We start from the raw sequence: 14,178 nt of genomic DNA on the forward strand, positions 1-14,178 counted from the left end.
GGCTGCAGCCCTCCTCCCCTGAGCCTGTCCTACCCACTTATTCATCTGTGGATCACAGGGAGGGAACACAAATTCTACACAGCCCCTCCAAAGACAAAGAACTGAGGATTTGGGGAAGTCTCTGCAGGGCTGCTGGATTCATGAATGGGGGGATGCTGCTGTGCTGCTGCTCATTTGCCTGAACATCTCTGACATTGGCATCTGCTCCTTCGATGCATCAGTGAACCCTGCTGTGGATGTTGGGGCTCCCTGTACACAGGGACGATCGCTGGGTACACAGTGCTGGAAGGTCTGAGGATGGACAACTTTCCTGGCTGAATTGCCCTGGATGCTGCACATAGCTGGCACTGGTGTGGCGCCCTCCTGGCAGGGACCTGGATGATGAGCCTGATGTGTGCTGTCACCACAACACTCCCTTCATCTTGTCATGCACCGACCATGATTGTCACGATATCATAGCACTACAGAGACAGCACGATAGACACGTGTGCGGCAGGTCTCCCGGCATAGATGCCAGCCTTCCCGTGTGGCACCGTGCCCTCCTGCTGTGTGTGGTGACAGCAGCTGCAGCAGGCAGACAGCGGCGCACAGCTCAGCCGGGACGCGTTGCAGTAATTAGCAGAGTGTTTTGTCCCTGCCTGCTCTCCGTTGGGGAGATGGGAGAGAGCATGTCTAAGCGGCTGAAGCTGCAGTTCGGCGGGGAGGCGGAGATGGAGGAGCGCTCGTTTAATAACCCGTACCCGGACTACCGGCCTCCACCCGACACTGTGGAGCAGGAGGAGGGAGAAGAAGCAGAAGCCGCCTCGGCCGAGCTGGAGGGGCTGGAGCTGCCGTGTGACAGAGACGGGAAGGTAAGCTATCTGCCGCCTGTGTAATCGCTGTGTGCACTACCACGTGACGTCACGGGCCCCGCCTCCCTCCAGACACCGCCACTAATGGCCTTTAACTCTTTCCTTTCTCCATTTTAATAACAGATTCTGTGTTTGCTGTTTTTTTTTTATTTTATCTGTGACTTTTTTTTTTTTGCATTTCCTTTTTCTGTTACAAATACAGCAATTTTTTTTTAAACCCAATATGGACCGGGCAATTTTTTTAAATTTTTTATTTTTATTTTTGCGCTTTCGTATTTTTCTTCTGAGAGACATTTTTTTAAAATTTTTCCATAGACATAGTTGTATCAGGGAAAGATGGCGGAACAATTACAAGTGCAGTGAAAAAATAAGCAATTTTGCCATTGTCTTGAGATGTTTGTTTTTGCATGTATTTACTGGGTACAATACAGTCCGGATGAAGGACATTTCGGGACATTTCTTCTTTTCCATCGATGGCGCTGGATGAAAACCTGTTTTTGGTGCGTTGATGTTCTTCCTGACCACACTTTGGGGTACATACAGCGTTTTCAGAAACTTGAATCGCTTTTTTTTTATCAGCACCCGAAAAACAGCAATTCACATGTTATTTTTTACCATTAGCTATTCACATTTGGGGGAGGGGCGACTTGAAACCTTTTATAGATAATATATATTTTTTGTACATTTCTAATTAGTGTGCTAATGGACTTGAACCTGTCGTTTCATCACCTACACAATACATCATGAAGTTTAGCACAGTCGGACCCCTTTAATCACATTCCTCTGGGGTGGGAGAAGAAGGCTGTCAGAATTGGTGGCCACCTTGTTGAATCCTTGTATGTGCCGTTATCATGTTGGTCAGCGACATTTAAGAGGTTAAGCGCCTCTTACTCTTGGGTGCTGGGTATGTAGCACAGTCTGCACCCGCAGTGCACAGAGGTCCACATAGTGGTGGCAGACGTACATGTACTGCAGCGGTCACCAAGGGGTTGACATACCTAGAGGATGAGTATTACTTTTTAACCACTTCTTTGTCATTTTTTCTGATTTTTATCATCATGACTTTTTTTTTACTTATTTGTTTCCCTTAGGGCAATCTCACACGTCCAGATAATTCCGGTACCGGAAAACTCGGTACCGGAATTATCCGTGTCCGTGTGGCTGTGCGTTTCTGTGGCACACGTGCGGCACACATGTGCCGCCCGTGTGCCCACTGGGTACCACACGCACCGTGCGGGAGACAGCGCTAAAGTTTAGCGCTGTCCCCTGCATCTGGTGCTGAAGCCGCGATTCATATCTTCCCTGCAGCAGCGTTTGCTGTAGAGAAGAGATGAATAATCGTGTTTAAAATAAAGCTCCATGTGCCCACCCCCCTCCAACCCCCTGTGCGCCCCCCCTTGTTATTAAAATAGTCACCCGGCTCCCTCGCTGGCTGGTGCTGCTTCCTGTCCTGGCCGCACCTTCTACTGTATGAGCGGTCACGTGGGGCCGCTCATTTACAGTAATGAATATGCGGCTCCACCCCTATGGGTGGGTTGCAGACTGCGCCTGTGCGGGTAGTGCGGCCGCCCAGCTACTGAATCCCAGCCCTGCAGTGTGTTATGCATTATGCACAGTGCGGGGCTGGGATTCATAGGCAGGGCGGCCGCACTGCCCGCACAGGCGCAGTCTGCAACCCAGCAGGTGAGGTCAGACGGCCAATGTTCAATGCGCCTGCCCCAGGCAGAAGAGAACAGCGCAGGCGCCGGATTTCAGAGAAAAACAGCGCTGAGGGGGCGGAGACCATCGCCCCAGAAGATATGACTGACAGCAGTTGGGCGCTTCAAAGAGGAGGGTTTAGAACTGCCTCCAGGTCTAAAGACAGGTATTTGGACAAAATAATAAATACCTTTATTTTGGGAATAACAGCAACAAAAACTAAAAGAGCCACCTTGGTAGAATGCAGCTTTAATGCTGCACAAGATGGCTCTTTTAGTTTATAACGGCTGGAGGAGGTGACAGTGGCCCTTTAATACTGATGACCTATCCTTAGAGAACGTCATCAATGTCAGGTTGATTTGAGTCCTACATCCGGTACCCCAACGGATCAGCTGTTATAAGATCCAGATGTAAAAATTGAATTCAGTTCTGCTCAATTCAATGTCGACATCCAACCATCGCCTGAGTGTTACAAGAATCGTTGATTATCGGGGTGTTTAATGTTGGACTCCCAGATCTGAGGTTGATCACCTATCCTACAGATAGGTCATCAGTATTAAATGCCCTGTAATCCCCTTTAACAATGGTTGTAAAATGGGATATAGGTGGATATTAAAGAGTTAAAAAAATGTGACTTCTGAAGACCCTCATGTATGGGTTAGTTAGCATCAGCAGTTTGAAGGGTACACATGCTTCAATGTAAGGACAGCTGAAATAGATCTGTTCTAGATCTTTATCTGTTACCAGGAAAATGCCATCCAGCCTGCAGACAACGTGTTATAGATCAGGAGGAACTAAGCAAATATATATAATTTTTTTTGGGGGGGGAAAGATTCAGTATAGCTTGTGTATTCATAATGTAATCCTCTGCTCTTTCTTGGATTTTAGGACCATTGGGCGGTCCTATCAGTGACTGACAGCTTTGTTTGTATAAGAGTGCACACACAGAGACAGCTGTTGTTCACTGATAGGACCGGACCGCCCACTGGACCTAAAATCCAAGAAAGAGCAGAGGATTAAATGATGAAAACACAGGTTATATTGAATCTTTTCTCTCAAAACTACACTACCGTTCAAAAGTTTAGGGTCACTAAGAAATTTCCTTATTTTAAGAAAAGCACAGTTTTTATCCAATGAAGCTAACATTAAACGATTCAGAAATACACTCTATACATTGTTAATGTGGTAAATGACTATTCTAGCTGCAAACGTCTGGTTTGTAATGCAATATCTTCATAGGTGTTTAGAGGCCCGTTTCCAACAACCGTCACTCCAGTGTTCTTATGGTACTTTGTGTTTGCTAACTGTGTAAGAAGGCTAATGGATGGATAGAATACTCTTGAAAACCCTTGTGCAAGTATGTTAGCACAGCTGAAAACAGTTTGGCTGATTAGAGAACCTATAAACCCGACCTTCCTTTGAGCTAGTTGAGAATCTGGAGCATTACATTTGTTGGTTCAATTAAACTCTCAAAATGGCAAGAAAAAAAAGAACAACTTTCATGTGAAACTCGACAGTCTGTTCTTGTTCTTAGAAATGAAGGCTATTCACATGTGAGAAATTGGCAAGAAACTGAAGATTTCCTACAACAATGTGTACTACTCCCTTCAGAGGAGAGCACAAACAGACTCTAACCAGAGTAGAAAGAGAAGTGGGAGGCCCCGCTGCACAACTGAGCAACAAGACAAGTATATTAGAGTCTGTAGTTTGAGAAATCGACGCCTCACAGGTCCTCAACTAGCAGCTTCATTAAATAGTACACGCAAAACGCCAGTGTCAATGTCTACAGTGAAGAGGCGACTCTGAGATGCTGGCCTTCAGGGCAGAGTGGCAAAAAAAAAGCCGTATCCTAGACTGGCTAATAAAAGGAAAAGATTACTATGGGCAAAAGAACACAGACATTGGACAGAGGAAGATTGGAAAAAAGTGCTATGGACAGACGAATCCAAGTTTGAGGTGTTTGGATCACACAGAAGAATATTTGTGAGACACAGAACAACTGACAAGATGCTGGAAGAGTCTGACGCCATCTGTCAAGCATGGTGGAGGTAATGTGATAGCCTGGGGTTGCTTTGGTGCTTGTAAAGTGAGAGATTTGTACAAGGTAAAAGGGATATTGAACAAGGAAGACTATCACTCCATTTTGCAATGCCATGCCATACCCTGTGGACAGCGCTTGATTGGAGCCAATTTCATCCTACAACAGGACAATGACCCAAAGCACACCTCCAAATTATGCAAGAACTATTTAGGGAAGAAGCAGGCAGCGTATTCTATCTGTAATGGAGTGGCCAGCGCAGTCACCAGATCTCAGCCCCATGGAGCTGATGTGGGGGCAGCTTGACCGTATGGTACACAAAAAGTGCCCATCAAGCCAAACCAACTTGTTGGAGGGGATTCTGGAAGCATGGGGTGAAATTTCTCCAGATTACCTCAGCAAATTAACTGCTAGAATGGCAAAGGGCTGGAATTGCTGCAAAGGGAGCATTCTTTGATGAAAGCAAAGTTTGAAGGAGAAAATTATTATTTCAAATAAAAATCTCTTTTTCGAACCTTGTCAATGTCTGGACTAGATTTTCAATTCATTTGGCAACTCATTTCATTAATAAAAGTATGAGTTTTCATGGAAAACACAAAATTGTCTGGGTGACCCTAAACTTTTGAACGGTAGTGTATATATCAGTCTGCCCTGCTCTATAACGCGGTGTCTGCAGATTAGACTGCATTTTCATAGTGACAGGTTCCCTTTAAAACATTAGAACTGCGTGATCTAAGCTTAATAGTAACGTGTACGATAAGGTTCAGGATCTGTGTGACTGGAGGTGATTCGGCACATGTTACTCTGGTGCAAGTGATCCTCTGAAAACCAAGTGACTACATATCTCTTCACCTGCTATTCAAATGATTACATAATAGAGGTTTTTCAGGTATAAAAAATAAAATCGTAAATCCATTTTATTTGGTCATTTTGTAATCTCTAATCTGAGATATGTTTGTTTCCATTTTTGAGCCACTATTTCTGAATCCTGAATTCATCATCCATTTTGAAAAATTGCTAAAATTTATCTTGCACAAAGTAAAATAGACTTCCAGCAGAGTAAAGATCAGATTACTCCTGACCACTGAGTTATATGGAGACAGGAGGAGTAGGAAGAAGCAAAGAAAGAGAGACCAATGTCACTGGATTCACAGCTGCTCTGCTCAGTACTGCTGTTATAATGACATCCCTGGTGCTGCTTCTGAACATTTGCTAATGAGAGATAGGAGAGCAGGAATTCCATATCTCTGTTTGTGTCCTGTATAGGAGACAACATAGCAGCTAGTCTAACCCAGTTGGAGGTGGAGCTGGGACTTAAATCCCCATGGATATAATTTTGTTGACCTATAAAGTGATCACTATTGAAGTGCCAGAAAACTCTTTTCATGTCTGAAAAAAAACTCAAACCAATTCTGTATGTAAAATCTACTATATAATTGTCTAAGGGTCACTTCCGTCTGTCTGTCTGTCTGTCATGGATATTCATTGGTCGCGGCCTCTGTCTGTCATGGAAATCCAAGTCGCTAATTGGTCATGGCAAAACGCCCACGACCATTGCCACGACCAATCAGCGACGGCCATAGTCTGGCAGCGAAATGGCCGCTGCTTTACTGCCCTGCAGTCAGCGCTGAGCGATCACACAACAGGGTTAATGCCAGAGTTAACGGACCGCGGTGTAACGCACTCCGTTAACGCTATTAACCCTGTGTGACCAACCTTTTACTATTGATGCTGCGTATGCAGCATCAATAGTAAAACGATCTAATGTTAAAAATAATAATAATTTAAAAAAAAAAGGTTCTTCTCACCCTCCGACGTCGCCTGCTGTCCTCGGCAGTGCAAGCGACAGGTTCCGGTGCCAAGGATGCTATGCGAGAAAGACATGCCATGACGTCACGGTCATGTGACTGCGACGTCATCACAGGTCCTGCGCTCATACCAACCCTGGGACCGGCAGCTGCCGCGTGCACCAAACACAGGTGCCAGGACTACAAGGGGCCCTCGGAAGGTGAGTATATGTTTATTTTTTATTTTAAGTCTTTTTTAGCCACGCATATAGTACCCACATTGCTATATACTACGTGGGCTATGTTACATACTGTGTGGGCTCTGTTCTATACTACATCTCTGCTATATACTATGTAGCTATTATTATTATTATTATTATGGGCAATATACAACGTGACTGTCCAATATACTACGTGCTCTGTGTTATATACTATGTAGCTGTGCAATATACTATGTGGCTGTGTCGGTTCTGTTATATACTACGTCGACTGTGCAATATACGACGTGGCTATGTTATATACTACGTGGCTCTGCTATATACTACGTGGCTGACCAATATACTGCGTGCCTGTGCAATACACTACGTAGCTGTGCAATACACTATGTGGCTATGTTATATACTACATGGCTGTGTTATATACTACGTGGCTCTGTTATATACTACGTGGCTCTGCTATATACCACGTGGCTGACCAATATACTACGTGCCTGTGCAATACACTACGTGGCTATGTTATATACTATGTAGCTCTGCTATATACTACGTACGCTGTGTTACATACTACGTAGCTCTGTTATATACTACGTCAGTTGTGTTATATACTGTTGTGAATTCTGTTGTCGGGCTCCCTCCTGTGGTCATGAATGGTACTTCAGCTGGTTCTGTCCATGGACGTCCTCTGGTGGGTGTTTCTGAGTTTCACAGGTGACTAGGTTAATTCGTTAGCTGCTGCTCTATTTAACTCCACTTAGATCTTTGCTCTATGCCACCTGTCAATGTTCCAGTATTGGTCTAGTTCACTCCTGGATCGTTCTTGTGACCTGTCTTCCCATCAGAAGCTAAGTTCCAGCTTGTATTTCTTTGGTTTTCTATTTTTCTGTCCAGCTTGCTATTTAATTTGTTGTCTTGCTTGCTGGAAGCTCTGGGACGCAGAGGGAGCGCCTCCGCACCGTGAGTCGGTGCGGAGGGTCTTTTTGCGCCCTCTGCGTGGTCTTTTTGTAGGTTTTTGTGCTGACCGCAAAGTAACCTTTCCTATCCTCGGTCTGTTCAGTAAGTCGGGCCTCACTTTGCTAAATCTATTTCATCTCTGTGTTTGTATTTTCATCTTTACTCACAGTCATTATATGTGGGGGGCTGCCTTTTCCTTTGGGGAATTTCTCTGAGGCAAGGTAGGCTTATTTTTCTATCTTCAGGGCCAGCTAGTTTCTTAGGCTGTGCCGAGTTGCATAGGAAGCGTTAGGCGCAATCCACGGCTATTTCTAGTGTGTTTGATAGGTTTAGGGATTGCGGTCAGCAGAGTTCCCACGTCCCAGAGCTTGTCCTTATTATCAGTAACTATCAGGTCATTCCGTGCGCTCTTAACCACCAGGTCCATTATTGTCCTGACCACCAGGTCATAACAATATACCATGTCACTATGCAATATAGTATGTAGCCTGTGCTATATACTACCTACATATTCTAGAATACCCGATACGTTAGAATCGGGCCACCATCTAGTCTTATATAAATGTCCTTGTAGTTTGTTGTTCTAGGCATACCTATCTCTTGGAGCTCCAGCATTACATTACAGCAGTATGTCTATAACATGAGTGTCCATGCAGATCTCCTATGAATATTACCGTGGATGAGAATCTGCAGTAAATCACCATCGGGAATATATTTAGTGTCATTTATTAATGTAGGAGTATTACCCTGTGTATTGTGCTGCTTTTCATTTCCTTTCTACTCAATGTCTAGTAATTCTAATATTATAATAGTAGCACACAAATTGAAGTGCTTGTACCTCCCGAAATGGAAATTATAAAAATACCTCTGACTGATAAAGATCTCTAAGGGATATCATCTTGCAAAATATGGAAATGAGATTATAAATGTGTCTTTACCGTTTCTCTTGGCTAGACATATTTTGAGGTGAGTGGCAGGAGGTGACCAGGCGTGAAGTAAAGATATCATTACGCTATGTGTGTCCATGTGGCCACCCAGTGGTAGTCACATGAATTGAAGCTCGTTGAGGGATTTTCTAGCATGTCAAAATAATGTATTGCATAGCGGAGTCTTTAAATTCTGCAAGGAAATACAATATATAGGACTCGCCCCAGATTTAAATAGCAAAAAATATATTTCATAGTAATTACGGTATAACTTGATGTTGATGAAAAGAAGTGGAGGGGTTATGCACTATGGTAGAATAGAATTGTGGTAAAACACTATGGTAGAATAGATTTATTCTTACTGTTTCTCTGCAATGTCTATATAGAGCTTTACAGCACCCACACATTATGTATGCTCTCTGCAGCGCACACATATACACAGCATTGCTTCATGCACAGTTCATGCACACTCAGCTCTGCTGTAGATGTATACACACAGCCCTGCTACATGCACTCACATACAGCTCTGCCACATACATGAAAAAAAGAAAAAAAAAAGATAAAAATACCAGATTTTCAATCTTGCAGTTTTGATGGATGGCAAGACATGTGCATGTAGTTATAGATTTAAGAGGTATCGAGACTGTCGTTTTGTATGTCATTCTTGATCCAGGGTACGTTGGAGTAAGGTGTACCAACTCCATGAAGAGGATTACTGTCAGATCTCAGTGCACACCTTGATACCTGGCGGCAGTGATGCGCATGGGGTTATTCCAGTTCATATCTGTGTGCTGCCATGCTGACATTTTTTTTTAAATTTATTAAAAGGTGAAAAAAATGGTGAGGGCTCCTGCGGAATTTTCATAACTAGCGGAGGGAAAGCCAAAGCTGATGTTAATATTCTGGGAAGGAGACAATAGCCAAAGGTTCCCAGGCTATTAATATCAGCTCAGAGCTGTTTGCTTAGCCTTTACTGGCTAGTTTACAGGGGGACAGCAGGAAAAAATTGACGTAGGGTCCCCTATAAATTCTAACCAGCATGGGCTAGGCAGACAGCTGGAGTCTGATATTAATAGCCTAAGAAAGGGCCCTCATTATTGGTCCCCTCCCAGACTAAAAATATCAGCTCTCAGCCGCCCCAGAAATGGTGCATCAATGAGATGTGTCAAATTGGCTCTTAGCCTCACTCTTCCCACTTGCTTTTATGTTGTGCAAGTGGGGTGATAGTTGGGGGGTTCATGACGGTCTTGTACTGGCAGCTGGCATGAAGCCCAGGGATTAGTAAAGAAGAGGTGTCTATAAAACACCCAATTACTAACCCCATATTCAAATGGTAAATAAAAAACACCCAGAATAATCATTTTTAGAATTTGCCCCTCATACCTGAATTTGTCAGGGGGGCATGTCTTTTCCCCCCTGACACAAACGCCTCCCAGCCGTCACTCAGGGCCTCCGGGCGCCGCCTACCTTTCCTTCCTGAACGTCCCCGGCGCATGCGCTGTAAGTTCCCATCATATGATGGGAGTCGAAGGGCAGCGCAAGCTGCGCATGCCAGAAAAAAAAACTTACAGCGCAGGCGCTGGCTGGGTGGTGACGGCTGGGAGGCGTTTGTGTCGGAGGGGGGGGGAAGACATGCCCCCCTGACAAACTGCAGGTATGAGGGGCAAATTCTAAAAATGATTATTTCAGCGTTGGCAGGGACCCAAACTAAAAGAGCTCTTTTAGTTAAAAACGCCTGGGGGCGTGACAGGTTCCCTTTAACACCCGATGCCCTTGTCAACTGTAAAAAAAACAACAACCAGTCACATGTCTGAAGTGAAGAGATAATATCCCACGATGACCCTGATGACTTTGAGAGCAATCAATGATGTGACTGCTCTCAAGGACAACAGGTTCATACTGACTCAGGAGGTAATCGCTCTTGCAATGTGTAGCGCTGAGATGGGGTGGGAAAGTTCACCGTAGTTCATCAGCTGATGAACCCTGATGAACTCACTGACTTCGCTGCTGCGTGAGAACTTTCTCACTCAGAAGTGGTGCCATAAGGGAGATCACCAGGGCTCAGCAGCTGGTGAACTCTGGTGAACTTTCCCACCACAGCTCAGCGCTACACACTGCAGGAGTGATTACATGCTCCTGTAAGTGTGTAGCCAGCTGCCTTGTAGAGCATTTGCGTCAGCTAATGTGACTTCTCTGCAAGTGATCCGAATTGTCGTGGGACAGTATGGATTATGGCGGATACAGGAGGGATATGGTGGTGTATTATTTTTTTCTCTATTCCAGGTAACATGGGCATTGGGGATTAGGCGTTAAAGTGAGTATTGGCTTTTTATTTTTGATCTTTTACAGGAGACAAAGGCTTTAGGGATTAGGTGTACGGTGAGAATATACTGTTTTTTTTTAATTTTTATTTCAATATTTCTTTTTTGACTTTTTCTTTCTTTACTTTGAGCACAGGCACCAACTGATTACTACGCCCATCAGTGCCGCCTGCTCTCACAGTGTAGGCTGATGGGAGTAGTAGTATCAAGTAAAAGTAAACAAACACGGCACTCTGTAGGAATGTGAGTTTTGGTGCTCGAGTAGGGTATCCCACCCTTAATAGCAAATATCCAAAATAACTCAGCACTCAAAGATTTGTGAAGAAAAAGAAAATACAGTTTATTTTGTATCCAGACATAGAACCAGTTTGTTGTTGAACGTTTTCGGTCCCAGGTGGACATTCCTCAGAACAGTTCAATTTATCTGGAATGTTAGGATAACACGTATGGCCAGTAGGGCAGTCCCTCTGATACTTTAAAGCTATCATCAACACTAAATGCAGTGTATAGACCTGGGGTTGGTAGCGCACTAAGGCGCTTTGGGGATCCGGTGGTCAGCACGTAGTGAAGCTCCAGCGCTGGTGGCGTTCTATGTCCGGAGCCGACAGCAGTGAGGAGAGTGTTTTTTTTTTTGTTTGTTTGTTTTTTAAATATATCAATGAGTGATTAAATGGATTGTGGGGCTATTGGGGGGGGGGGCTGTATTACATTCTGTGGGGGCTGGCTGCATTACATCCTATGGGGGCTGCGCTGTATTACATTCTATGGGGAAGGGCTGCATTACATCCTATGGGGGCTGGCTGCATTACATCCTATGGGGGCTGTGCTGTATTACATTCTATGGGGAAGGGCTGTATTACATTCTATGGGGGCTGTGCTGCATTACATTATATGGGGGCTGGCTGCATTAGATTCTATGGGGGAGGGCTGTATTACATTCTATGGGGGCAGCGGGCTGTATTACATTCTATGGGGAGAGCTGTATTACATTCTATGGGGCTGTATTACATTCTGTGGGGGCTACATTATATTTTATGGGGGGCTGTATTATATTCTATGGGGTGCTGTATTATATTCTATGGGGGGCTGTGTTACATTCTATTGGGGGCTGTATTATATTCTATGGGGTGCTGTATTATATTCTATGGGGTGCTGTATTATATTCTCTGAGGGGTGATTGCATCATACTCTAAGAGGGGCTACATTATATTCTACGGTGTAGCTGCATTATACTATATGAGGAGGGCTGCATTGTATTCTATGGAGGGGCTACATTCTATGGGGGGCTGCATTATGCTCTATGAGGGGGCTACCATATATATGCAAGGGCTGCATTATACTATATGAGGGGGCTGCATTATATTATCTGGGGGTTACATTATACTCAGGGGGCTACAATATATTCTGTGGGGTGGCTGCATTATACTCTGGGGTGGCATCATTATACTATATGTGAGCTGCTTTATACTGTATCGAGGACTATGGGGAATACATTATACTATATGAAGAACTATGGGGTGCATTATACTATGGGAAGTGAATTGTACTACATGGATGACAATGGCCGGGCATTATACTATATGGAGCACTATGAGAAATATATTATACTATTTCGAGGACTGAGCAGTGTATTATACTACATGCAGGACTGTGGCAGTACATTATACTATATGGAGGACTGAGGAGTGTATTATACTATATGGAGGAGTGTATTATACTATATGGAGGGCTGAGGACTGTATTATACTATATGGAAGACTGAGGAGTGTATTATACTATATGGATGACTGAGGTGCACATTATAATATATGGAGGACTATGGGGTGTATTATACTTAACAAGCAAAATGCTGCCTATTCTTCGAGTGATTGGATTGTTTATGTGGGAACAGAAATCCTTGTTCTCAGCAGCACATCACTGGTGTAAACTGTAGTTGTGCTGTTGATAACATGATACTGTATGGAGACAGATTGATCTAATTGTGATTGTTCTGTTCCCTTAATTCTTTCTCACTTGGTGTAAAGAGGCCAGGAAACAAGCAAACGACTTCAGTATTGTCGATCACACTCGTTTAGTGGCCTGAGATCAGCGCATGTAAATACAGCAGAAATGCTTCGCATGGAGACCAGGCAAGGATGATGACAGTTGTAGTTAGCACCCGGCGCCTGGGAATAGCACTAACTCTACTGCTTTTCCCACCTGCAAGAGCATTTAATTCTGGTATGTGTAATGATTTTTAGGGTTGATGTCAGCTGCGTAATGCCAGCTGCTATCAATCCCTGGTGTATGTAATGGAGAGGTGTCTATCAGAAACCCCCACTACTAGCCCAGACTTGGCGAGACCCAGCGACTCTGAAGATCGGTGACAGTAGTAACAATACCGCTCTTCACAATCGCCGAGCTCAGTGCAAGACCCGGAATATCTGAAGAGCGGTGACGTTACTGATGTCACCGCTCTTCAGAGTCACCTGGTCCCATGCTGCGCAGCGGAACCAAAAGTGGTTGTAGGCAAAGTTTATGGAGCATCAGAAAGATGTTCCATAGCCTTTGGTCGTTTCAATCCCTTTATTATCTACAAGATCCAGTTACAGTATGTAGGTAAAGTAGAGGATTTTCTTGGTACTGCAACTAAAAGCAATAAATAGGACAGAGCTGTAATGCTGGATACAGCTGTAATTATATGTTATACTAGATGGTGGCCCGATTCTAACGCATCGGGTATTCTAGAATATGCATGTCCACGTAGTATATTGCCCAGTCACGTAGTATATTGCCCAGCCACATACTATATTGGTCAGCCATGTACTATATTGCCCAGCCACGTAGTATATTGCCCAGCCACGTAGTATATTGCCCAGCCTCATACTATATTGCCCAGCCTCGTAGTATATTGCCCAGCCACCTAGTATATTGCACAGCCACGTAATATACAGCACAGAGCCACGTAGTATATTGCCCAGCCACGTAGTATATTGCACAAGGACATAGTATACAGCACAGAGCCAGGTAGTATATTGCCCAGTCACCTATGTAACAGGTTAAAAAAGAAAAATACTCACCATCCGAAGAGCCCGTTGTAGTTCCGGCGCTTGTGTGCGGTGTCCAGTCCCAGGATTGGTATGAGCGCAGGACCTTCCATGACTGTGACGTCGTGGTCACATGACCGTGACGTCTTGGAAGGTCCTTCTCCCATAGCATCTTTGGAAGCGGAACCTGCCGCTTGCAGTGCCGAGGAGAGGACGCGACGGCGGAAGGTGAGAATAAGGTTTTTTTTTTATTATTACTATTTTTAACATTAGATCGTTTTACTATTGATGCTGCGTAAAAAGTTGGGGACACACAGGGTTAATAGCGGCGGTAACGGAGTGCGTTACCCGTGGCATAACGC

The 14,178-nt window shown here is 44.3% G+C and overlaps 1 protein-coding gene across 1 annotated transcript in view; it reads left to right on the forward strand.

Moving 5' to 3' along the window:
* Window positions 1-39: 39 nt before the first annotated feature.
* Window positions 40-14,178, forward strand: part of LANCL2 (LanC like glutathione S-transferase 2) — a 79,309-nt gene continuing 65,170 nt past the window's right edge. Inside the window, exon 1 of the mRNA XM_069730174.1 lies at window positions 40-851. Coding sequence (XP_069586275.1) covers window positions 657-851 — 195 coding nt within the window. The 5' untranslated portion in view covers window positions 40-656. The remainder of the gene's footprint in view (window positions 852-14,178) is intronic.

The sequence above is a fragment of the Ranitomeya imitator genome, chromosome 6, assembly GCF_032444005.1.
Source record: "Ranitomeya imitator isolate aRanImi1 chromosome 6, aRanImi1.pri, whole genome shotgun sequence".
Lineage (NCBI taxonomy): Eukaryota > Metazoa > Chordata > Amphibia > Anura > Dendrobatidae > Ranitomeya > Ranitomeya imitator.